The sequence below is a fragment of the Triturus cristatus genome, chromosome 4_1 (genome assembly GCF_964204655.1).
Source record: "Triturus cristatus chromosome 4_1, aTriCri1.1, whole genome shotgun sequence".
In the NCBI taxonomy this organism is placed as follows: domain Eukaryota; kingdom Metazoa; phylum Chordata; class Amphibia; order Caudata; family Salamandridae; genus Triturus; species Triturus cristatus.
In genome coordinates this window covers 753,273,967-753,300,075 of record NC_140585.1, presented here as the reverse complement: position 1 = coordinate 753,300,075, position 26,109 = coordinate 753,273,967, and the positions used below count along the sequence as shown (strand labels likewise).

Here is a 26,109-nt window from a genome sequence, read left to right as displayed (position 1 = left end):
TTTTTCCCCATGGAAAAACTGATGATTGTATGAAGAAACTTGCCTTGAATAAATGCTCTAAAAGAATCACATAGGAGGAGGAGTTTCGGGCTAATTAGAATGGCCTGTTTTTATTATTTTTAAAATATAAAATTCATGCCACTAGTCTTATTACTGTTTCTAAATGCTCTGGTTCTGGCTAACAAGGGAATAGAAGTACAGTGGGGTGCTTTGATTTTGATTGGATAATAAAATTCGGTTACGAATGCAAGCCAGGGTTAGAACTAAAATCTAAAGTTTTTGTGTTCGAAACCATTGAAAATTGACTCGATGTTGTACTGTGATGTATTAACTATGGCTTACCACGGTAAGCTTATATTTTATAGTTCAACTGCTTTTGGAGTAGCTCCTTATCTTTTTTAATCTTGTTTACAATAATTACCTTGAAAGGAAAAACCTCTGCTCATGAATGCATATCTCACAAGACTTTTTCATATTGTTTGGGCAGTTACATTTGACAACCACAAATAAAAAGAATCTTGGAAAGACAATGAAATATCGCTGTACTTATATGCTCTGCTTGCTGTGTTTTGACTATCACTGTATGAGTTTCACCATTGCCAAGGAATTAAGATGTTTCTTAAACAAAAACTCCCTAAAGGACTGTTTGTTTTCATAACTTCTATACCCTCAGATTCACAGAAGAGCACGTGCCGTGAGGAAAATTGCAAAGCAACTTGTTGAAGGAAAAACTGTCCTGTCCTCTAAATCGTTGCAGAATTATATCATGCCATATGCAACCACGGCCATCTTTGATGAAAAAATGCACAAGGTAGGTTATGTATGCTTTCTGATCCTGTCCGGATTTCCTTTTCATATGAATTTAGTATGTGTTTTTTGAAACCAAGTAGTGGCTGTACAGTTAATACAACTGGTGTGCCTTTGCTTTTCCCTTTAACCAATCCGCTTTTTCAGCGATGAGCATTCCTTTCTACAGATAATAGTGCCTTTCCGAAATGTACAGAAACGGTCCAAAATAATGCAAGATAATCATTTGCAATGAACTATGGACATTACGCTCATTATTTTACTGACACAGTATAGCTAAGGACATTTCTTTTCGTATATGATCTTCTAGTTCTGTTTATTCACTGTTTGGAAGACATTCCAAAAGAGGAGGATTCTAGGCTCCAAGATACTTGCATGTTATCAATGAAGTCAGAATACTCTGTGGTGTCTTTGTGTCATTGATCAGAGGAGGTGTAGCGTAGAGGGGATGACATTTGCTACTAAAGAGTGCATTCTCGGATCATATGTGCACAGTCAGGGTACATTTTGTTTAAGGTACTGAACTGTAATTTGGGAATCTATTTGGGATGCACGGGGTGCCAGTGCTTTAGTGAGCTCAAGGGATGGTTAATTCCCCTTTGAGAACAAACTGCTCTTTGAGAACTAGCAACATATTTAGCTCATGTTATGACATTAGTGGCAACCCCATTTTTAAATATAGAAGTGTTGTGGAGCTGGCAATAGCTCATTTAGTGCGGGAACACGTTTGTTGTGTGACCCAATAGCAATAGTGAAATTAATGTGTGTCTGCGGCTTGATTGCTGTGGCCCACTCTGCTAACTACACAGTCCAGGCCGTTTTAGTGCTGAATGGACTTTTTGGGCTACCAAATGAAATATAAATGGGAGAATGTGATGTGCAGAAGGTGCTGTTTATGACTCAGTGGATTGATCTGGGGTGTCCGGAAGATAAGACTAATTTCTGATAAAGTAAGCTGTCACTTTTTGGGCTAGGATTGTTAACTGAAAGGTGGCTCTTATAGAAAGAGTTTTGGGTGAGTATCAGGAAAATGAAATGTTGATCATCAATTTGGCCATTTCCAAAGAAGGCAACCTCATTTGACTGCCTATAATCATCATCATTGTTGTTTTTTTATTTTTACCTTGGGTGAGATAAATGCTTATTGATGTCCACTTTTCTCCTTGAGCTCAGAAAACACAAACTAAACAGCTTTGGACTGAGTTGTGAAAGTAACTCCAGACAAAATGCACATTGCTTTTTGCTTACCTGATCAACTGCATTGGGTTTAACCAAAAATAGCGGAGGTTCTTCTCTAAAGAAGCGCTTTCTTAGGAACCAGACACAATTGGATAAAAATGGATATGGTTTACTGGTATTTTTGTCTTTGATATATTATTCCTGATACTTAAAGGTCTGTTTTAGGTTTAAATCTCTTTATTAATTACCAACATCAAGCCAACATCATCAATGACAATCCATGCATACGCCTACAACCTCAGGGGCCGGCAAGTATCACATGGAACATCCTCTTTTCCTGGGCACCTCCTAGGTCCTATTGCCCTGTCAAGGTGGTATCCCGTCTCTCCCTCCCCACCCCTCATGGCCGTCTTCCGGTGAGCTGGTGGGCCCCGGACGTCCCGCCTTCCCCGCGTACACATACTAAGGAGCCTCTCTGCCCTGCCGCTCTCTCTCCTGAGTACCTCCTGCCCAACCTCCCCTTCAGGCCACGCTGCACTAGCCATATTCACGTAACTATCTCCGCTCCGGCCGGGGTGGGCGGCCCCCTAGCTGGGGACCCGCCTCTGAGGGCACCTCTGCTTCCTGAGGTTTATATGCCGGCAAACTTTTAACCCTCCCTCCCCACCCCCCCTCCTCCCTCCCCTAACACCACTCCCCTGCCCCCCCTTCCCCCCCCCCCCCGTCCAGAGCTAATGTCCAGGGACCTCGCTCCCTGCTGCTCCATCCGACCGCGCCTCCCTGCTCAGGTGAAATCAAATATCCTGGCCTTCCTGCTCTGAAAGCCGTAAGAGTCTGAGGTATCTGGGGCATGTCAGTTCTTTAAATTCGATGGCGAGCAGGGAAATAAACGGCCGCCAGATCTCTTTATACTGCTCTACCTCTCCCTTTGCTGTGAGCGACATTTTCTCCATCCCTAGCACATGCCATGGTCTGTGCAACCACCCAGTCACTGTGGGGAGTATGGGTGTTCGCCAATGTGTAATGATGTTTTGGATGGCTGATCCTAGCGCTATCGCTATCTGCCTCCCTCTGGGAGATCTTAGCGGGTACATCAATGTGTTAGGGAGGCCCAACAGGATGTATGCCGGTAGACGTGGTAACTCAGTGTTAAACTGGGAGTCCACCGTGTCCAGCACCTCCTTCCAGTAATCACCCAGTCGCGGGCATTCCCACAAAATGTGGGTCAGTGTCCCTACCTGCTCGCACCCTCGCCAGCATCCCGGCTCTTTACTGCTGTCCATTGCGTGAATGCGGGCCGGGGTGTAGTACCAGTACGTAGAAACTTTCGTGAGGGTTTCTGTAAGGCCTGTGTGATAAGCCGAGTGTCGTGCCCTATACGCAATTTGTTCCCACTCCGTGTGACTTAGTGACCTGCCCAGCTCTTTCTCCCAGCGCACCCGACCCGGATGATAGAAGTGCGAAGAAGGCAGCTGGATGAGTTTATAGAGATCACTTATAAGCTTCGCGTCGGACGTCCGTGTCAGGAGCCAGCGCTCGTATTGGGATAGTCGTCTATCCGCGGTCTCCCGTACCTGAGGGCTCAGTGCCCAGTGGCGGGCCTGCAGGTATCGCATTCTCTCCGTTTCGGGCAGCATATATTCCTGCCTAAAGCTCGTAAAGGAGGTGTATAGATGACACAAAGCTCTACAGCCTGCCGCCCGCCAGTGGGCAAACGCTCCTCTCTGCGTCCCCGGTGTGAAGTCCGGGTTATCCACCAAGGGCGTCAGCGGGGAAGGAAACGAGGTCAACCCGTGTGTAAGGTTTGTGGCGTCCCACACCCTCAGTGGCACTCTGGTGATAAAGGAGGCATAGAGGTTAGCTGGGCGATGGGCCCTACGCAGGAACGGCACTTCCTGCAATGGTCTGCCCGCCACCGCTTGGTCCTGAAAGAGCCAGTGTTTATCCGATTCCCACCTGCTCCACTCCACCAGGTTGCGCAGCTGAGCTGCTTGAAAATATTTGCGGAGGTCTGGGACGCCAAGGCCTCCTGCCTCAGGCGCCAGCAGGGAGAGCGCCCGCTTCATTCTCGGTTTCTTACCCTGCCACACAAAGCGCCCCAGCTCGGACTGCATCCGCCGGATCCACCCAACCGGCGGCGGCAACAGGAGCGCTCGGAACAAATAGAGCACCTGAGGCAGGATAGTCATTTTAATGGCTGCCACTCTACCCAGCAACGACAGGGTACCGCGGTCCCACCTGGCCAATTCTTCCCGTATCTTCCTGCCCAGGGTAGTGTAGTTAACTGCCGTCATCTCGGGCAGGGTGGGGGCCAACTGGATCCCCAGATACGGGATCATGCCTGTTGACCAGACTATCGGGACTTGACGCTGCAGGCGCGTCCGAGTCGCCGGCGCAAGCGACAGATCCAGAGCAACTGATTTCCCCATATTCATCCTGAATCCTGAGACTGCCGTGAATGTGGTCAATTCCTCGATGCATGCCGGTAGTGCCCGGAGCGGCTCCTCCAGAGAGAAGATCACATCGTCCGCATATAGGCTGACTGCGTGGTAGAACCCGTCCATTTTCACCCCCTTCACCTCTGGGTTGTCCCTAATACGTTGTGCGAACGGCTCCATATACAAGGCAAAGAGTATGGGTGACAACGGGCATCCCTGCCTCGTGCCCCTCTCAATGTTAAAGCTCCCGGAGCTACAGCCATTAACCCTCACTACTGCGGTCGGGGACCCGTAACAGTTGAATATCATTTTGCGGAACTTGTCCCTTATCCCCACCTTCTCTAGCACTTGCTCTAGGTAAGGCCAGTGCACCCGATCGAATGCTTTTTCCGCGTCTACCGCCATCAGCATTCTCTCACCTCGGATCCGTGATGCCTTTTCTATAATGTGCGCGATCCGTTTGGTGTTGTCCACCGTCTGCCTCCCGGGGACGAAGCCTGCCTGATCTGGATCTATAAGCCCCGGCAGCAGAGGGGCTAGTCGGGTCGCCAGGATCCCCGTGTACAGTTTAAGATCCACATTCAGTAGGGATATCGGCCTGTAGGAGCCACATTGTGAGCCATCTTTCCTCGGTTTAGGGATAACCGTAAGTGACGCCCGCAGCAAGTCCCGCGGCATGGTCCCCTGCTCCGCGAAGGTGTTAAAGAGGCGTGTGAGAATCGGTGCGAGTGTAGTGCAGAACGTTTTATAGAAGAGGGCGGTAAAGCCATCCGGTCCCGGAGATTTACCAAACTTGAGTTTGGCAATGGCGGAGATCACCTCCTCCACTCGAATGTCCCTATCAAGTCCCTCCGCTTGCAGAGGTGTCAGCGTTGGCAGAGAGACCGAGTCCAGGTACCCTCGCGTTGCGCGCGCGTTTCGGGGGTCCCCAGCATAAAGGTCTGCGTAATATTGGCGGAAAGCTTCCGCGATTGGGCCGTCCTCCGTAACTGTCGATCCTGAGGGGTCGGTGATCCCTTTCACCAGGTGTTTCTGTCTCGCCACTCGGGGCCGACTCGCCAGCAATCGGCCGCACCTATCACCCCCGGTGTAGTAGGCATGCTTAAGGCGAAGCGCTGCGTATTCCGCGCGGTCCATATCCAAAGCAACCAGGGTCTTTCTCGCTCCCTGGAGCTGCCGCCAGTAGCGGGGGGCCCCCGTTCGGCGATGCATGTGTTCCAGTTCCCTGACTTTCTGCGTGAGTTCCTCTCGTTTACTCCGTCTGTGTGCGTTGTCCGCCGCCGATATCGCGATGAACTCCCCCCGCAATACTGCCTTCAGGGCAGCCCATTGTGTCGCCCTGGAGGTTTCTGGGTTCTCATTGTGGGATTGGTATTCCCGAATCGCGGTGGTCACCTGCTTGATGACGTCCCCTCTGTATAATAGGGTGTCCCGTAGGCGCCACACTCTGGGGGCACCGGCGGTACCGAGAAGGTGGCTGACACCGGAGCGTGGTCCGACATGGAGATCACTCCTATGTCCGCCGCTGTGGCTAGAGTGCTGAGCGGCCCGGTAACTAGAAAGTGGTCCAACCGTGCGTACGTTTTAATTGCATGTGAGTAATAGGTATAGTCCCGTTCTGTCGGGTGCAATTGACGCCACAGATCCCTCAATCCCATGTCTACTAGCTGTGCCTTGCTGCCCGCCGAGAACTCCCCTGCTTGCTGTGAACGTTGGGCTGATCTGTCCAGTGTCGAATCAAAGACGAGGTTAAAGTCTCCCCCTAATATTATGTGTCTGTCCGGGGTAGCCGCCACCTCCCCCAGCGCTGCATCGAGAAAGCGGTCTTGCCGGTCATTTGGGCTGTATAGGGACCCAATTGTGAAGGCTATACCCGCCACCCGGAATCTATAGACCAATAAACGCCCCCGCTGCTCCGCCAGTTTGTGGAGGACTTCTCCCCGGAACCGTCGGGCCACCAATATCGCCACCCCCGCTGTTTTGGTGTTATTAGAGGAGTAGAACTGCGTGGGGAATTTGTGAGAACGCAGTCTGGCACAATCCTTGGGCAGGAGGTGCGTTTCCTGAAGGAGACAAATATCTGCCTGGGTATTTTCCAATAAGGAAAGCACCGCCTGCCGTTTGGTTGGATTGTTAAGGCCCCGCACATTGAGCGTCACTATTTTAAAACTTGTGGGTGTCATGTATGAATAGAGTCCCGCCCGCGCCGTGCCCCTCTGGTGTCAGATAGCATTTTCGTGAGGTCGCTTCCCCTGTCTTGCACGCCTTCCCTGTCTTGCAATCTGTCCTGCTCTGGACGGTGCCCCCCCCCCACCCCGTATCCTGCCTTCCCCGTGCCCCTTCCTGGTGTGGTGCCCGCTCTCCCTTCCCCTTCCCGCCTTAACCGCAACTGAACCAACTCCTCCCTCCCCCTCCCACCCACCTGCCCGTTCCCACGACCCCAACCAACAACTCCCTAGCCCCAATACCCATGTCTGCATAGTCCAAGTCCGGTCCTCTAGAGGACAAGTCTTTGGTAACACTCTCCAGTGAACGTTAGGCCACCTTCCCCCCCCCCCCCCCTCCCCCTCCCCCCCCCCCCCCCCGCCCCGAACCTGAATGCTGATGTAGCCTTGTGCGATCTCCCCCCGGAGCATTTCTATGCCGTTAACGCTACGTCGCTGGAGCCAGTGTTCTCGGCCACCTCCGGTTCTGCGCTGTCCACATTAGCCCGGATGGTGGATGTGTCCAGCCGCGTCGGTCGGTCCCGGGAGCGCCGCCCGGTCACTCGCCGCCAGTCTCCTCCTCTGACGCGCCCCTGTCGCTGCGAAGTTGTTTCTTCCTCTCCTGCTGTCAGGCCCAGGATTCCGCAGGTCTCCTGCAGGGAGCGTAGTTGGTGCAGAACCCCGTTCCACCGAAAGATGAGTCTGAAGGGGTGGCCCCATGCATAGGGTGTCTGGTTTTCTCGTAGGAAATCGGTGGCTGTTTTGAATGTCCTCCGTTTCTGGAGCGTGATTGCCGACAAGTCCTGATATAAGGCCACCGAGTGCCCCCGGAAAGTCAAGGGCTGTCGCCTCCGCGCCTCTGCCATGATCCGCTCCTTAAGTGGGAAGTCTGGTAGATAGGCTAGGATGTCCGGGGCCGGCGCCGGTCCTCTCCTTTGTGCCCCCACTCTGTGCGCCCTGTCTATTCCGGCTCTCCCAGGACCTCCCGGAACAGCGCCACCAAATAGCCTGCAATGTCTGTTCCCTCCTCCGTCGATGGGACCCCGCGGACCCTTATGTTGTTTCGCCGAGACCTGTTTTCCAGGTCTTCGGCATGGGCCTGGAGATCAATCTGCTGGTCCCGGAGTCTCAATACCTCTTGTCGCAAGTGTTCAAGCTCCTCATCCCGTCGTTGGCTTGTCTCCTCCACCGTGGCCACCCGTTCGCCCAAACCGTCCACCTCCCGTTTGATTTCCCGCACCTCGCTGGCCACTTCCTTCTTCAGGGCCTGGAAATCTTCCCGTAGAGATCCGAAAAGGGATTCCATAAAGGACCTGGTGAGCGGGGCCTCCCCTCCCTCGGGGTCCGCGACCGTGCTGGGGGCCTGAGGCGACCGCTGCCCTCTGTCCATTCTTTGCGACTGCTGGCCCAGCAGCTCGGGGAGAGTGCGCTCCCCCTTCCTCCCTCCTCTGCTGCCCGCCATGCCCGCTGGGTCGGGATTCGAGGCGTATCTGCCGCTTTGCTGCCCCTTCGCAGGATCCGTCACCTGGGCTCCCCGTGCGCCTCCTCTTGACCACCTGTCCCTCGTCCTCCCGGCCCTTCCTCCTGGACCCGTTGGCGGCGCTTTTTAGGACAATCCTCCCGTCCGCGTGCGGCTATGGTCACCGCTCGTCTGGCTACGATCCCCGTTCACTCGGCTCCCGCTGCTCGGGCCGGCATCCGGGCGGTCCTGACCCCCGCCGACCCGGTCCCCCTGCTGTGTCAGTTGTCCTTGCTCCTCCGGGCCGTCCCCGCTCTCCGCAGGGCCACTCCGGTCGCTGTGCTAATGCCCCCGCCTCCGGTCCGCCAGGAGCTCCACCAACGCACCTTCCTCCTTGTGCTCCTTGACCTCTGCCCTCCCTCTGCCGCAGCGCTAGTCAGGCGGGGGCGACGTCCATGCTTCCACTCTCTCAAGTGCCTCCGGGCACCAGTCTCTGCCGCCCTCAACAGCTCCGTGCCGCCACGCCGGCCCCGGGCCCAGCCACCGCCGCGGTAGCACGCGCTCCGGCCTCTGCCTCTCGGGCCGTCGTTGTGCGGCGTCCGCTCTTCGCAGTAGGAGCGCTTTCCAGGGCAAGGTCACTCCATATCCACCTCCGATGGCGGGGCACTCCACCTGCGTCCCCGCCGACGCTGACCCTCGGGCTACGGCCTTCCGCCTCACGTGGCGGTGGGCCTCATCTGCGGTCCCGGCCCTCGCCTGGTCTCGCACCTGGGCTATTTCATAAAGTTCGTCCCAGTGCCTTCCTCTCCGACCCCCCTGGCCTGCAGCGTCTGATTCGGCCTCCCCGTATGCTCTGTCTCCGCCGCAGATGCCGTAAGGCTCAGGGAGGGGGGGGTGGGAGAGGGGCCCCGCGTTGGCTCTAACTCCGGTGGCCGGGGGAGAGCTCCTTACCGCTCCAGTATTCTACCCCTTCCGCGGTCCCCACCGTTGGTCTCCTTTCCTGTGGCCCCCTGCCGGCTAGATTTACCGCCTCCTTCCTCGGCGTCCGCTGTCCTCCGGGGGTCTCCCTGGGCTCCCTCGGACGGGGATCCCTCGACTGCTCCCAATCGCCCGCAAGGTCGGGCTGCTCTCCCCACCGTCTACGGAACACCTCCTCTCTGCCTGGGTCCGCTCTTGCTCCCTGTCGCGGGCTCGCTCGCCACTCCGCCGCCCTCGACAGGGCCTCCTCCGCGACTCCGGGCTCTCTCGTGGTGCTCAGGCCGGGAGCGCTTCCGTCTCGCCCGGCGCGATGCTCCGCCCCCTCTCGGCGCCTCTGCTCTCACAGCTCTCTGTTCGCCGCCGTGGCCTCCCGGAGGCCCCGGGTCGCTGAGCAGCTGCCACCTGAGTTCCGCCGTCCCATCCGCCGGTTTGTGTCGCAACGTGGGGGGAGATCCTGCTGCAAAGTCGGGGCTAGGGGCTCAACGGAGCGGGAGCCGGCAGAGGAAGCGTCCGCTTACACCGCCATCTTGGCCACGCCCCCCTAAAGGTCTGTTTTAACCCACATAACATGTTAAATCAAAATGTACTTTCAGCACTCATTACTGCCTGGAGAAGTCTGCTGTGTATACAGCCTAAGTATGTGAAGTGTACTGAACATAAGATACAAAAAACTTTACATTTTCACATTTGAAACTGCCCCAGTTTATGTGCCTTACTGGAATAAAAATTACCATTGCCAGTTACGTGTCTAGAGAAGTAACACCAGTTCACAATGTAGCGTTTCTTCTGATTTGCTGGAGCTGCGTGAGAATTTCCTGAATTATACTCATTTTGAATTTCCAGATCTGTGACCGGGTCAGTGAATATTATGTGAATAAATGTACCAAAGTGATATGGTGGTCACAAAGTTGTCATGTTTTGGTAGTAGGAAGTGAAAGAGAATTGCAAACAAGTGACAGACAATGTTTTTTTTCATTTTAACAAATGTGACGTTTGTGGTTCATGCCTAGATTTGTGACACCCGTCTAAAGCCCTCATCTAATTAGTTACATCTTCTCACTCATATTGAGACTACAGAACAAACAGGGTTGCGGATCCTGCAGAAATTCACAAACAGAGTTAACATACAAATTGGTTGAATCTCCAAATAGACTTGGGGAGAATATAGAACATGTGTTAGGCAAATGAAAAGTTCCTGAAAGACTTATATTAAGAATGCTTTTTTAGGCACAGTAAGTCATTCAAGGTAAACACCACAGTCTCTTACACATGGAGAATTTCCCATGCTCACACACTGCTTATTGGAGCATAAATTAAACAGGCAAAGGAGCTTGCTTAGGTCTATCTGATTCATGCACCTTGTGAATCAGTCATAGACTGCAGGTGAAGACTGCTGACCATATTAGGTAAACCTGAGAGATAGTCTCAGTACAGTGAGGCAAGGTACTCAGCTAGTCGGTTTAATCTTAATGCACGAGTTAAACCAGTATTCATGAAGCTCCACTATTACATTTGATGATAAATCTGATTGATGCCCATTCACTTATGTGTGCCATAAATGTAAACTGTTCCACATGCAACTTTAGCTGTTACTCTTTTCCAGTATGAAAATATGATCAGTGCCTCAGTGGAGATCGTGGGAGCGGTGTGTAAACATCTGTCATGGTCAGCGTACATGTACCACTTAAAACATTTTATCCATGTTCTGCAAACAGGACAGATCAACCAGAAATTAGGTGTCAGGTACGACATTTTATTTGAATCATTAATTGAGCATGTATTTAAAGACTTAACATTGAGCCAGCAGCTTTAACTATCCTTGTGAGTGGGATACTTTAATGAATGAATGATTCCCTTGCTTTAACCCTAGATGTTTTTAGTACACATAAGTTGGACTTGGTTAAAATATATAATTTGTGAATAGCAGAGAGAAGGCAAAAATATCCAGAATAAATAGTGCTTTTATTCTTTCTCTCTCTCCCTAAATCTCTCTCGCTCTTTTTGTTTGTGTCTCCCTCTCTCCTTATACTTACTTTGACTGTCCTATGGTCAAATTGTTGAGCTTCAATCAATTATCCTTATGCTGTGAAAACATCCATAAATTGAAGCAAACAGGTGAATGTCGTCACGGCTGTGGATAAGCTTTACAATCTCACCCTTTCCGCAAAGCTCCTTCTTTTCAAAAGAAACTTTACTGGACACTTAGCCCCAATCTTCCTTTCTCCACCCTCCAGCGTGGGTCTTCTTACTGGCCGCTTCCAGGAAGATTCTGTTTCAAACTCCATTTCAGGGCACCTTTACAGAAGGCATCAGTTACATATTTTCTGAGGTCCGGCATGAGATCATGAGCAGTGCAGTTGTCAAAGTTAAGGACCTTAACTTCCTAATTTCATTAAATTGCAGGTATTTGTTGAAGGAAATATATTAAAACCTGAAACATAATGTAATTATGAGCACACACACTTTCCCATGCTCTTGTTCTCTTACACTCTCTCATGATCCTTATCTGTATCTTATGCTTAGTAAAACTAAAACTGTCTGCTTCTCCTCTGGATGCCCTTTTGACATTTCCCTAGCCTTTGCATGTTCTCTTTACAGAGCAGGAATGCAGTACCTCCTGGGCACAACCTAAAATTATCATTTGGAATAATGGCTATTTTGTGCTTAAGTAATGCCTCTCGTTCATGTATTGTCTTATATAAGCAAGCTTTTATTTTTCTGACAGCTTGTTGGTGACAGTGCTAGAAGCTTTCCATTTTGACCATACAACTCTTGAACAACAACTGGAAGCATTTAAAAATAAAGAAAGTAAGTTTATGTTGTCTCAGACAAAATGTTACATGGTTTGCTACCATATGTCCAAAGACTGGCAATGCTGCATTAGCACAATTTTGTGTGAATTATTCATCTCATTCACTGTTTTTGAACTCCGCACTTATGTGGCACTGAGTGCCGAGATCTGTAACAACCCTGCAAGTTTCACCCCCTCATGTACTAGTTTCCTTTCCACCCTTGGGAAGTGTTGCACCACTGCTGACTATTTTCAGCTTGCGGTAATGAAGTATCCTCTCCGGCAGAGGAATCTGTAATACTAAAGAATATTTTTTTTAAATATTATCTTTCATATATCTTTGCAAGCCTACATTTGGCATGTAACATAGAGCCGTGGCTGAAACACAGGGGCAAGGTGCAACCAATCTTACTGAAACACATTGGAAGTGGACACAGTGGAACAGGCAACATCAAGTATTAAAATATATAAGTTGGAATAATTCTTTCTGGTCAGTGTCCTAAGGCCTGTGTTCATATACCTTTTGTGATGCCTGCAGTTTGTCTAAATTCAAGAATATGCAATATATGTTAAACACTAGCAGCCTATCAGCTGCAAAGCCAACATTAGAGGCAATTAACGGAGTCGTCTCTTCATATGTACTAAGTTCGAATTCTATTGTAACTCCATTCTCTTTTCAATTCAGTAAAATTGCTTAAATGTTTACATCTGATACACTTCTAACCACAGATTCCTTATCTTAGAATTATCCTCCGGCATCAAACTGCATCTGGACATTTTGAGCAGTACCCCTGTGCGCTGGTAGGTAGGTGGCATTGTTTTGCACAACATCAGTGCTGTCTGCAACGAAAATGACGTACGGAGTACCTATTAAAGGGACCACCAGCGAGCGCTGATGTCTGGTTTTTCCTTTGCATGCCAGAAAGTGCAGATCCAGGAAGAGCTATCCCTCAGTCACTTTTTAGCTGTCTTTTTTGACAAATTTTGAGAAAAAAATCCCTTCTTTTTTTGTGATAGGGATAATTCCAAGAAACTGGCTGGTTTCAAATCATGTGGTTTCTGACAGATGTCTTTGACCCCCACTCCCCCCAAGAAAGGCAATGACTCAAAGGCCTGCAAGGAATTCCGCCCCATGCACCCGAAGACATTGCTCCCTCAAGCGTCTTGCCAACCGATGTCCGATGACCCCACGATGATCAAGATCCCTGTTGCTTGGAAGGTCCCTTGAACGCTCGTGGAGCCACACCTAAAGTTTGTCATCCTGGTCGGAGACGTTGTCGGGTAAGTTGCATAAAAAGAAGTTGTTCTTCGTATTCGTCCAAATCTTCGGCCATGATGAGGGAGTGTCGGCACCCCAGGCCCCGTGCCTCTGTGGAGCCTACTACAGGGTCAGCTCCGCACTTCCTGATTTTGCCAGAGTGACCCCCATCTCAACTATGTGAGTTCTGTGAAGACATGCACCTAATTTATGGTTGGCCCGGCCCCTCTAGAGTGTTTTGGGCCGCATGTATCCGCTGCTGCATCTGGAGCAGTGCTGCTAGTGAGACTGAGACCTTCTCCAGCGCCCGCTCCCACGCCTCCACTTCAAGAATTAACCCTGGCTCATTCCCTTCTACTCCACCAGATAGGGAATCCAAGAGGTTGGATACCTTTGGCAAGAGAATATTCTCTTCTGCGAGCCTAGCACTGAGCCTAGCAGGATATGCTATCACCTGTCCTGCTGCAGGTCAATAACATCAGAATGTTGGGCACTACGGATTATACAAAGGGGCTACTTTATCGCCTTTGTGGCTGCTCCTCCTCCCATTCCTGTCACTTACAACCGGTTGACAGAGGGCCATTTTCCTTACTATGCCAGGAAGTGTTGCCTGTCTGGGCCAAGGGAGCCACAGAGAGGATGCCGCCATCAGAAGTAGGTCGTACTTGCTATTCCTGCTGATTTCTGGTGCTCAAGAAGGATGGAGGCCCGCGTCCTAGCCTAGACCTGTGCCTTCTCAATCTTTCCTCAAACAGGAGAAATTCAAAATGCTCACACTTGCTCAAGTTCTGCCTGCCCTCGACCCGAGAGACTAGGTGGTAGCATTGGGTAAGCAGGGCACATATTTTCACTTCCTCGTGCTCGCCCACAGACGTTACCTGAGGTTCGTGGTGGGCCACGAGCACTTTCAGTTTGCCGTGTTTCCTTCTGGCCTTACCAGCACCCCTCACCAAGGTGATGGCAGTGGCTGCAGCACACCTGCGGAGGTCTGGGGTTTCAGTCTTCCCCTACCTTGATAATTGGCTGTTGAAGGTGGAATTCCTTCCTGACCATCCCTGCTCTGCGACCTGATTATCGAATGAGGGCATCCTATTTCAAAGGGCCCTAGCAGCTCACACCAGTGGTCATTTTTCATCAATGATCCGCTCTCCTGGCATAGAAAGATGTGAAAATAAATGGAAGTTAGCACACTGAGGTGACGCCTATATGGGTACTACATATGTAATTCCCGGACGCATGAAGTGGAGCCAAATGATGCAATCTATCGGCGTACAGGAGGTACTGCTTGAAAATGTCCAGACCGATTCTGATGCCTGGGGATAATTCTAAGGTAGGGAATCTGCGGCTAGATAGTCTCTACCAGATAAGGTATTACCGAAGGTAAGTAATTTGTTCTTCAAAAATTATACCTTTTTCAGAGGTGATGCATCCTATTATGATTACAGATTAAAGTTCCAATTATGTTTGGTATTGACTGTACATTTTTTAGGAATATCCTGTTACTTTAGGGACTGGCTTTAGAAACAATCTGGCGAACTCAATTTTGATGCAAATCTAATATCCTGAGGTAGATCTAATCTCCAAATTGTTACTTTTTTCAACCCGGTACTTCTTCCCCGCCTAAACGATCAACATGTTAGAAAACAACTAAAATATTCTCAAAGGGAGCACATATAGTTGTAACTTTTCTGCCAACATTCCTTTTGTTCAATATCTAGTTTGTCACTATTTTAAGCCAGATCAGGAAACAAATTAGTTCCAGGTTAAAAGACTCCTTGAGTGTGAAGCTAGACATTTAAAAACATCTTTCAAAATAATTTTGGATAGCTAAGCCTTTCCCCTACTAATGCAGTTGGTTCCTCTTGGAAAGAAAGATATGGACTTAATCTTATTAATGCTGGGGTCCAAGCAATTTCTGAAAATTCTGGTGATATCCAAAAACAAGTGGAATGGTTCTGTGATCTTGAATACAGAGGAACATATTCTCTGCATTCAAAAACTCTCCAATGATGTTGTCTTCTTCGTGTGTGTCAATTGTGAGCCTATCATCATATCATCCCTTCTCATCATATGTGTCAAGACTCACTTTCCTACAGCAAGCAATAATGATTTGGGAAAGTACACATTCCAGTCTTGTGTCCCTCAATGAAAAGACATTCCAGAATGGTTGTTTGCTTTGTATTGTTGCTTTAGTGTTCTTTTTGAGCAGTAGAGACCATATACTAAAGTAGTGTTCTCAGTTTCCTTGACATCCCACAAATCACCAGTTCCCAATGTTGGGAAACCAATTCCTCCACAGATGTAGCCTGGTATTAAAGATCTAAAATTCATCCAGTCTAATTGTGATGCCCAGTAGTTTAGACTTAACATCTAGTAATTGGAGGCCTGTCTTGAAGGGGGTCTGCTGGCATTTATAAAATGAGACTGTAGGTAGTGTCCCTGCCCGTAGGAATTTACACATAATGAATTGCAACTCTGTAAATAAGGTAGCATAAATTGTACATGGGTAGTTCTGTATAGTTTATAGAAAGCAGGGAAGGTGATCATTTTAGCATCGCTTCTCTTCTCATTATTGAAAGCAGAAGAGAGGCCTGTGAATCTATCTTCTATCTTGTGCGGTTAAGTAGGGCAGCTATGTTCAACACCCTACTTCTTTTCTCATTTCTTGTAATCTCCATATTGAGAAGTCTGCCTGACTTGGATTAGTGCTGGGCAGACATTGGTGGACTTTCCCCAATTTACCCTAAGGCCAGAGGCATCTCTGTATATCTGCTGAATCTTACTCAGCGTTGGAATAGAGTAGTCTGGTTGCTAGACTAAGTGATCCACATAAAGCGAAATTCCGGCCCTCACAGCAATTTTCCATTGGAATTCCGTTATCTGAGCATCTTGTCATCCACTCTGGTAAAGGCTCTATTACTAGAAGGGACACCGGACACCCATGTCGAGTGCCTCTTACTATTGGAAAAGGAGGAGGACAGGTCCTCGTCCTCTTGGACCTGCACCAAAGAGGCGCTTTAAATGGCCTTGACCTACTTAGTAAATACTATAATCATGTATACCATGAAAGACCTGTAACATGAAGGGTCAGTGGACCTTGTCCACACCTTCTTTATTGCCAACTAAATCATTGCACTTGCCTCTTTTAATTCCTCAACGTGTATTAGTATGATTTGCAAGTGCCTCAATTAGTATTGGGTGCTTCGGTTTGACATAAATTCATTTTGGTCTTCATGTACTAACTTAGATATAATTTTAACTATTCTTTTAGCCAAAACCTTTGCCAGAATTTTGTTCTCTAAATTAATCAATGATATTTGATTATAAGATTTGCATTAATTTGTTGGCTTATTGGGTTTCAAGGGAACCAATATTATTGTGCCGTGCAAATAGCGTGGCAAGGATTACATATTATGTGCGTTCTCAAACACTGTATTTAATGGGGGAGTACTAATGAGGGATATTTGGGGGGAATAAAACTCTACCATGTGTATATGTGGGTCAGGGGCCTTTGCAGAGGGCATTTCAGAAATAGTCAGTTGAATGTCATCTTGTGGTATGCGGAGCCATTCATTATGTGATATGCACGTTATAATTTGTACCTTGGCAGATCGTTTCTGATAGGGCGTTCCCCCCCCCAACAATCGGAGCAGTGCTTGTGTTTTTTAATGTAGCTATGCTTAGCAAATGGCAAAATTGTGTGCAATCTTAATGGGCGATAACATCTGTTTTTAGTCTTGATTTTCAATAGTCGCTATAAATCAGGCTTCCCTTTCATATTGGCAGGCCAATAAAGCAGCTTCCTTGCCTTGTCACCCATTTCATAAAACATGTGCTGGGAGCTGAACCACACTGTGCGTGTCATGTTCACTAATTTTTGTTTCTTTGCAGCCCTAGCTAAATTAAGTTCTCTGAGTGGGTCCTCTTCAGGTAGGGCCACCATACGCTGGCTAAGAATGGAGATGTGCTCTTCCACTACTGTTATTGCTGTTTCCGTATCTTTTATCTTGGCCTTAATCAATGACATTGCCCAACACATTATGATGGTCTTAAAAGCTTCAGAGAGCGTATTCGGGTGGCGAGAGTGTTAGTTTCAAAGTATTCCATAATGTTATCCCTAAGGGGTTTTGACACATCATCACCATTTAGCCTCCTAATGACATTTGAGCCTTTGGCTAGATGACGAAGCTTAAGTTCCATTGGTGAGTGGTTAGACAAACCCCTTACCCTTTACTGCCATTCCTGTTGCCGCAACATAGAGATAAGTCTATTTGCGAGTGGGTGCAATGTAGTGGAAATTATTATATGAATTACTTCAAACCCTCATGTTGGTTCTGCCATGTGTCACAAGGTCCCAGAGATTTGGACCTGTTGTGGAGGGACAAAGATATTACTTGTGTCGAGTTATGAGTCCATTTGGGCATTAAAGTCACCCTCCTATTAGTGTCATTCTAATGAATGACTTTGCTAATACTATAGAGAGTGTTTGCAAAGTGCTCTCTGTTAAGTTAGAGGGAATATATAGAATAATCAGTGTGCCGGGATTTCCCTCAGCAGGCCCGAAACCATAATGTATCAGCAAAGTAATTATTTTTTGTTGTGGACACCATCAGGGCAAAAAGGTTCCTGAGACGAATGATCACCCGCCTGGTACTGCGAGTGGAGCCAGAGTTGTAGTCCCACGTGTAACTCTGGTCAGCCACAGAATGTGCACCAATTATCCTTTCTTAGGAACAGGATACATTGGGATCTGAAACAACATTGAACAACACATTTTTGATGCCTCCCTCATTTAATTTAGAGAATACCATGATCTTTGTTTTCTGTGCTCACCCCATTTGTATAACTCACGTTGGACTCAGATTATCAACCAAAGCTGCAGCAAAGACACACTGCACTCCGTTTTCGTCCACTTTCTTTTTGAGAGCACCCACTTTGTTTATTTTCCACCTAAATGTTTCTCTCAGCTTGTGGTCTTCTGGTTGACCTAGTCTCAGCTTGCCCTCATTTCAGGGCATATTGATTTCAGTGTTATGTGACACTGGATGAAAATTATTGAGGGTGCCATTTAAAGGCCCTACCTTAGTATCATACCTAGCTCCTTTCTGTTTTACTCACGCAGTGTGTCTCAGTTTATAAGACATTACCAAAGCTCCACCTCTTTGGTCTCTTTTAGCTGTTTTGGTGGTCCACTTCGACTGCTGCTTTTGAGGTATAGACGTTTGGCCTAATTCCTGTCAGTTCAGATCTATAACATGGATCTGTGCTGATTGCACAACCATCATGTTTAGTAACTGTTCTCTGGGCTAATGCTTTATGGAGTCCGGGGTCCTTTTCGTTCCCATTTTAGATACTCCGAAGCATGCTGTAGGGTTGCAGAGGCTTGCCAAACGTTGTTGCTGCACTTCTGTGTCCCATTACTGGTAAGGCTCCTATGGGAGCACATTGTGGTGCCAGACACTGCTGTTCTCTGGCTGATTCAGCAGTATCCCTCCTCCCTTCCCTTCTTTCTATTCCAGAGTATGCCTCTGGTGTAGACCTACAACACAGGAAACTAGTGTTGGGCCTTAGCCTCCATTTATGTGCTAGCACCAACTACTATCTCTTCATACTGGGTGCAATTAACGGTTTGCTTCTGCAGGACCCATGAACTACTCAGCCGACATGAATAAGCTTTCAGTTATCATTTTAGTTTCCTCCTTGAGTCCCTGCGGACCCTGTAACGACCGGAAATTATTTCTCACCATCAAAACATAGAAAAGAGTGCACACCAAAAATCCATGGCTGTGGTAGTATTATAAAATGCAGCCAGCTCTGCCTCTTGTATTTAAAAAATACTTGGAAGAAAAATAGTGTTCTGTTTTTAGGGACTGGAATTTTAGGGAACTAACAATAGGGCTCTCTTCTCTTTTTCAACCCCAAGGAGTTGAATTGCGACTTACTTTTGGCTCACGTGATGAGACATTTCGCTCAGACTATGAGGTTATGATACCCTGCAGCAATGATACTACCACACCAATGTAATAAGTCACGCAGTATAGCAGGAGACCTTTCCTTCTCAGTTATTCATAAAAATTGTGTAATTTGTCAGTCAGAACAATGGTCTTTTTAAATGTAGTGGCTAATCTTCTTGTTAAACAACAATGCAAAATTTATTCAACCTTTTCCCCCTCGTTCTTTTTTCCAAGGAGAAGTAGATGCTACATTTCCTATGTCTTAAGAATGCTTTTTGATTCTATATTCTAGAATTGATGACATTTTTGATGAGCATCTGTTTGTTGGTTGGAAACTATTGCTACCATTTTCCTGTTCACCTAAAATATCGTATTGTTCCAACAGATGTTGGATGCAGTCTCCATTGCCTCACCATCCTTTTACTGAAGTCCTTTAGAGGACATCCATTGGCAGTTCAGTTAAGAACTGCTTGGAGAATCATTGAACAGTTGCAATGAATGTGATAAAGTTCCTCATAAGAAATGGTTCTCCATTTCACTGCTGGAGATTTCTTATTGGTTTGTCTGTGACATTCTTTTGCATAATAGACTGATTGGCACCAGTGAATGTATCTAGATATTATGTTTAGTGGCAGGTCTGGATGTTTTAACTTGTCGTACATGTATAATACAGGAAAATTTGATGATTACCATTTAAACATGTTAATCCGATTAAGTAAATACCCTCAGTCAGCAACACTACTGTACTTTTACCATTGTTTTTTTTTTTCCAGGTGCCATGCCAATTAGTCAAGAGACCGAGGACGAAGTTATGGAATTAGAAGTTGAACTTGATGAGGAGATGGAAGATGAAAATGGACATCCTGGAAGCACACTTGAAGAGACAACTGAGGAAAGCGCGACTCAGCCAGAGCAAGAAGAAGCTGTGGGGGTGTCTAAGGGAACACAAGTTAAAAAACAGATTTCATTCCTTCCTAGAAATAAAGAGGAGCTGGAGTGTCTTATTCAACACATACAAGAAACGGTTACTGGCAACATCTTACCAAAGTTACAGAAGTGTCTCGCTGCTAAGGTGGGTACCATCCAGGGGACAGGGAAAAGCATGGGATTTATAATGTAGATGTTGATGACTGACAACTACGTTATTGTACACATAAGACATTTGAAAGCCTCATATTATGTTACTTTATTGGTATCTTCACCATAAATGCTTGTTTCTCTCAGAATTATACATCTTTGCCAGTTTGACTTCATACATTGTTAGTGATCTTTTAACACTAGAAGTTATCCGTATGTTTTCAGCACTTTGTGCATCATTCTATCTTTTTATACAGTTGATTGAGTTCAAATGTAGCGATGTGCTTTAAGGAGCCACTCCCAAACCTGGCAAACTACAGTTGTTTTGTTAGCTACCACGGTTCTAGGGAAAAAGAGCTTTTACGCCTCACTTTCTTTATACTTCCTATTACTGCAGCAACACCAGTGTAACATCAAAGCAAGTAACGAGGTATCATTCACAGACAGAAGAAACTTTGACCTCAGATTTTCTGTCCCTGGCTTCTGAATCAATCAGACCATCCTCTATCAGATCTGACTGTCACAGCTGCAAACTTGTAGAACACATTAATGCATCCTCAGCACTCATATTATCCAAAATGTGAATAGCATAAAACCTTGATTTAAATGTTTCTGGCTTGTCCGCTATCATGGGAAAAAGTTTTTATTTAATATTGTTCTTGTGCATTTGCAGAGCAGCCAAAATTCTAAAGCAGGTTTGTGGGGCATGAGCACCTGAATGAAGATGTAATCACAGTGCTCACTGTCCTTAGTAAAGGGAATCTAAGACCATTACATTATTTTGTACTCCTCTTTATAAATCAGGTGCAAGTATTGTCAGACTCTCCAAGTGAACCATGTGTCTATGATGTGACAAGACAATCTCTTATTGACTATCAGCCATGTGAGTAGAAGCCCGCAGCATTTTAGGTTTGTTATTCATAACCATAGAATATAAACATAGGCAAACTGTAGAGCCTGTCATTTCACAAATACAGTCCCCATTACTGCAGGTTGATTTTTAGGATATTCTATACCACCAAAATGGACCCTTTGGTCCGAAACAATGAAGTGTGCTTGAGCTGCTTCAGTATTTCATATGGATTGGAGCAAAAACGACTATATTGATGGCATTTTTTTTTATGTAAACCATTACCACGTGCCATAAGTATTTTATTGTGTTGAAGGACCCAAAAGGATTTTTTGGTGATATCTTTTAATAGTCAAATAAATATAGCTATGTACATTAGATTATTCAGGCATTTTGATAGATGTTTTTTTTTGATAAACAAGTTTTTATTAGTTTACTTGATACAACAGAAAAACAGTGAGCCTGTCGAACTGTCAACATACAATAGCACCACTTGAGAGCGCACCACCCCTCCGCCCCCCTCCCGGACACCCCCCCCCCGCCCTCCCGCCCCGGACCACTCGTCTATAATACATTGCCTAACCACTTCCCCCAGACCCTTCGGTACTTTTTGTGACAGCCCCGCGCCTGGTATAAAGTCCGCTCCTGTGCCGCACACCAGTCCACCCCCGCGCTCCACCTGGCCAAACTAGGCGGTTGTGTTTGTTTCCAGGCCGCTGCAATATCCCTTTTTGCCACCATTAACGCTGTTGTGAGAAACAGTTTCTCAGCTCGTGTGCCGTCTAGGCTGTCGGTGATGCCCAGTAGGGTGTGTTTAGGGTCATGGGGCACCTCCCATCTCAAGACCTCCGTGAGGTCGGCATCTATGCCCCTCCAGTATCCCCCCAGCTCCGGGCAAGACCACACCATATGGATGAAATCGGCCGGGTCGAAACCACAGCGGGGGCAGGCGGCGTCGGTTGAGAGGCCCGCACGGCACAGGCGGGCCGGCGTGAGGTAGGCCGTGTGGAGGTAGTAAATTTGAATAAGCCTCAGTTTGGCGGAGGCCGTCACCAGCCTGGGGGCCATAAGGGCGTCCCGCCAATCGCTCTCGTCCAGAGGACCCACTCACTCCTCCCAGCGCTCCTTCAGCCCTTCCCGGGGGGCGGGGGTATTGTTAAATAGAGAGCGATATATCCTGGATATACCCCCCCTCCCAGCACAACCTGAGCCTCCGGGGGGCTGTGGTCCGGCAGCCTAATGTCCAGCGGAGTGTACGTGTGTATAGCGTGTCGCAGTTGGAGGTACCGATAAAATTGGGATGAATGGAGGGAGAAGCGCGCCTGCAGTTCCGAGTACGAGCACATGCGTCCCCCTCGCCAAACATCACCCAGCTGGGAGATGCCGAGCAAATCCCAGGACTTAAAGCCCTCCAGCCCCGCAACATCACGCAACCACGTCCCGTGCCAGAGGGGGGTAGCGCGAGTCAGCTTCCCAGTCCACCGGGTGTGGCGGAGCACCGCTCGCCAAGCCAGGAATATCGCCTTGGTGATGTCCGGGCAGGAGGTGGGGATGGGGGCGCCGTACATGCGATCCTGAATACTGGAGAAACCCAGGTCTTCCAATTCCACTCTGTAGGCCGGATCAGACCATCCCCCCCCGAACCAATCATGAAGGACCAGAAGGCGGGTGGCCAAGTGTGGTAAATATTTCATTACCGGTACTATTTTTTATGCGGTAAAGTCTAGTAAGAATAACTCAGTAAATATAAGAGGCAGAATCCGTGGTATTAGAGGTTCTAAAAGGCTTTATTCCTTGACAAAGGAAATACAATTCGAATTGCAGGCTTCAAATTCCATCACCACGAAAGTTCAGGAAGGAAGGGCATACATTATTGACAGGTAATGGTATTTATATGAAAAGCATTACATTAAGACAGATGCAAGAGGCGTAACAGCTGATAATACAGATAAAATAGGCATACGTAACTAAAAAAGGCGGACATATAGGCGTAACTTATAAAACGTCATTATACATGATGTCACAAGTGGGTGGATCCATAAGAGAATCCTACAATGTCAGCAGAAATATTTGGCAGAGATGCGCGCGCAGCCGCATGACGTGTGATTGACGTGCAACTAGAGGGTGAAAGGGACTTGACATTTAGCTCTACATGTAGAGACAGAAGTCTGGGGGGTCATGTCAACCTAATCCCAAATCATATCTAATATCCTATGTTTAAAGAACTGTGTTATCCAAAAGGAAAGGTCTCTAGGATAGAATCTATTCTATACTGACTGTTAGTGCGTGTACAAGCGTCTAAGTGTCTACATGAGATGCGAGGGGGCAGGAATCTTCCATGGTAACAGGGGCTATGAATTACTTGCATGAGGACAGTGAGGCCTGGCCCTTAGCACGGTAGCTGGAAGAATGTTTACCTAAACTACTAGACAGGAATGCATCGGATGAGGAGCGAAGCAGATAATCTTGAAGGTGAAATACAGTTTTTGGCAGGCAACAGGCTGGATCGGGCACCGTTAGCCGCGCAGGGAGTAGGACAAAGTTCATGGCATACAGATGCGGGCTCGGGCTGGAGCTTCCAGAGGCAGAAAGCAGGAAAGGCTTGATGGCAGAATTCAGGGCCTATTCGCCTGAATCTGTAAAATGTGGAAAGTGAACCACATAAAGTCGGTGGCCTTTCATACTTAGGAATGGAATATCTGACCCATTCATGGCGGATCTGAAAGAGGACATGTTGACGGTGGACGCACATGTATTTGCGTCTTCAAAACTGGAACTGGAGGGAACATACATGTACTTATAGCATGCACATGGAGCCGTTGGGGTCTACGATAGGGGACATAACTGATCACAAAATTCATATTTCCTCATTCCCTTCTTGTCCCCTACGGACCCTCAGGAGATATCGATCTTCATCAATCCATCGATCTGTTCATATAGCATCATTTGTTCTTCTTTCTTCTTCCGGGATCTTGAACGAAAACTTGGATGTGGGATACATGATGTGGCACACAGACCACAAATCGCTGGCCCACATTGTAGACATAAGCAGCAACTGAATAGTATGAGAAAGCCAATACCTAGGAAGGATAGGATCCTCCATCCCCAGGCTGACAACACGCCCCAGAACCAACCGGACCAAGTCCAGGTGCCTGGACTCTGGTGTATCTGGCTTATAATCTTATGAAGGCGGGTTATGGCTTTATATACTGACGACGAATTTTCTGGTATGAAAATGCAGCAACTTGATCCGATGACCCTACAAGCTCCGCCCCTATCGGCCAGGATGACGTCAAGGACAAGACGATTTTGAAGCACAACAATCCGCATAGCAGACTGCTCTTCTGTTAAATTGCCTAAGGCGGAAGTAGTCTCGTTCACTACTGCTTCAAGGGTTCTAGTTAATCTACGTATCAGCTTACTATTAGTGACTGTACCTATATAGGGAAAGAAACCTTTATTGAAATCTGTGTATTGCTCCCATGCCGTTTCGGTGTAATCGACAATTGGGAGATCTCTCTGCTGTCTATTGTGTACTAAATGGGTATTTCTATGATAATCAGGAGGAGCTAGGAAAACAGGTGGCAGAAGGAATGCTATGTAACAGGTACCATCCCAATCTAGAGGTAGACGTATATATGCGGTCTGGCCACATATGAAGTAGGAATGACGGGAAGCTCTAAATGTAGACTTGCCTTGATCACTGAATTTTATTACAGTGGTGCATTTACTATGGCCCATGTGTATGGAAGCATTCTTTCTTACACATAATTCCCCTTTAACTGGGAATACTGACATGGCGGGCAAGATTGGTGTAGCTTCAGATTCAACGTTCAGGATCATGAGGTTAAGTGTAAAATTACCTAATCCATATACTTCATTTTCTAGATCAGTTCCTGTTCTTTTGGGAAGTCCCTCCTTGTTAGGGTAGCAGACTTTAAGCAAAACTAGGTTCAGGTTTCCCCATACCCAGTTGTCTTGATAAACTACTGAATTTGAATCTAGGGAATTGATCAAACTAAACCATGCTCCACAGGAGCCATTGTGTGTGAATGGATATGGAAAGAGGGGCAAAACTCCCTTATAGTTCTGATAGGGAGGGAGTCGGCCACATATCCAACAATTGGTAGCATTGCTGGTCTGGTGGGAATGATGTAACATACTAATGAATGTGTTGTTACGCAGCGCAAATCTATAGGACAACTCATGCGGAGGTAATTCACTAAAAGAATGTTCAGCAGTAACATTGTAAGCACGTTTAGAAATAGGGTAATACATACGAAGTAATATACTAGTTATAATGATCAGAAAACTTAGAAAAAACAAAATTAATAATGTTACTGTGCAGTGACTACGAAGTGATTTACAATACGCACGCTTTTTAAGCTGCATCTGTTGATTTCTTTCTCTATTCCGGTCTAGAGGATACATGTCAGAGACAAATTCAACCGATTCACCTTGGAGAGGACTTAAACAATCAAATTGTCTGACTTGCTAGACCTTAATTTTAGTTTATAAAGTTCCGTTTTCGTGGGTTCAACCAAGGGGAGCTTTGAGTCTGTCTGTGAGGGAATGCAGGGCTGAGTGTTCACACTGGACGGTAGTCCATAAAATTTCTTGATATGACTCGAGTGCAACCACCCTTTACGTCCCTCGATCTTCACGGCTGTCCTTGTTGCTAGTAGAACAAGTTTTGGCGATTTCCACCTAGGCTCCAGTTGGGTCTTCCGGTCGAAATTCCGCACTAGGACCAGATCACCTGGAACCACGTCATGGGGCTTCACCTCAGTGTTATCGGGAAAAGCTGCAGCTACCTGTGAACGACAAGATTGTAGTGCAGACATCAAGGAAGCCAGGTAATCTGTCAGCATATTACAGTCAACATCAGTGATTTTGCGAGGTATAGGCGTCCCCCACATATTTGGTGGTCTACCGAAGATCACCTCGTACGGGGATAGCCCTGTTCGAGAATGTGCTACCATTCTCATGTAAAAGAGCGCAACTGGTAAGGCTACTATCCAATCGACACCTTTTTCTCTACATATTTTGGACAATCTAATTTTCAGAGTTTGATTATGGCGTTCCACGAGACCTGCTGCCTCGGGATGTCGGAC

The 26,109-nt window shown here is 47.4% G+C and overlaps 1 protein-coding gene across 1 annotated transcript in view; it reads left to right on the top strand.

The window, feature by feature from the left end:
- UTP20 (UTP20 small subunit processome component) overlaps positions 1 to 26,109 on the top strand; it is a 1,051,825-nt gene that overhangs the window by 611,237 nt on the left and 414,479 nt on the right. The window contains exons 38-41 of the mRNA XM_085653318.1: positions 674 to 811; positions 10,669 to 10,808; positions 11,791 to 11,873; positions 19,842 to 20,140. Coding sequence (XP_085509444.1) covers positions 674 to 811; positions 10,669 to 10,808; positions 11,791 to 11,873; positions 19,842 to 20,140 — 660 coding nt within the window. The remainder of the gene's footprint in view (positions 1 to 673; positions 812 to 10,668; positions 10,809 to 11,790; positions 11,874 to 19,841; positions 20,141 to 26,109) is intronic.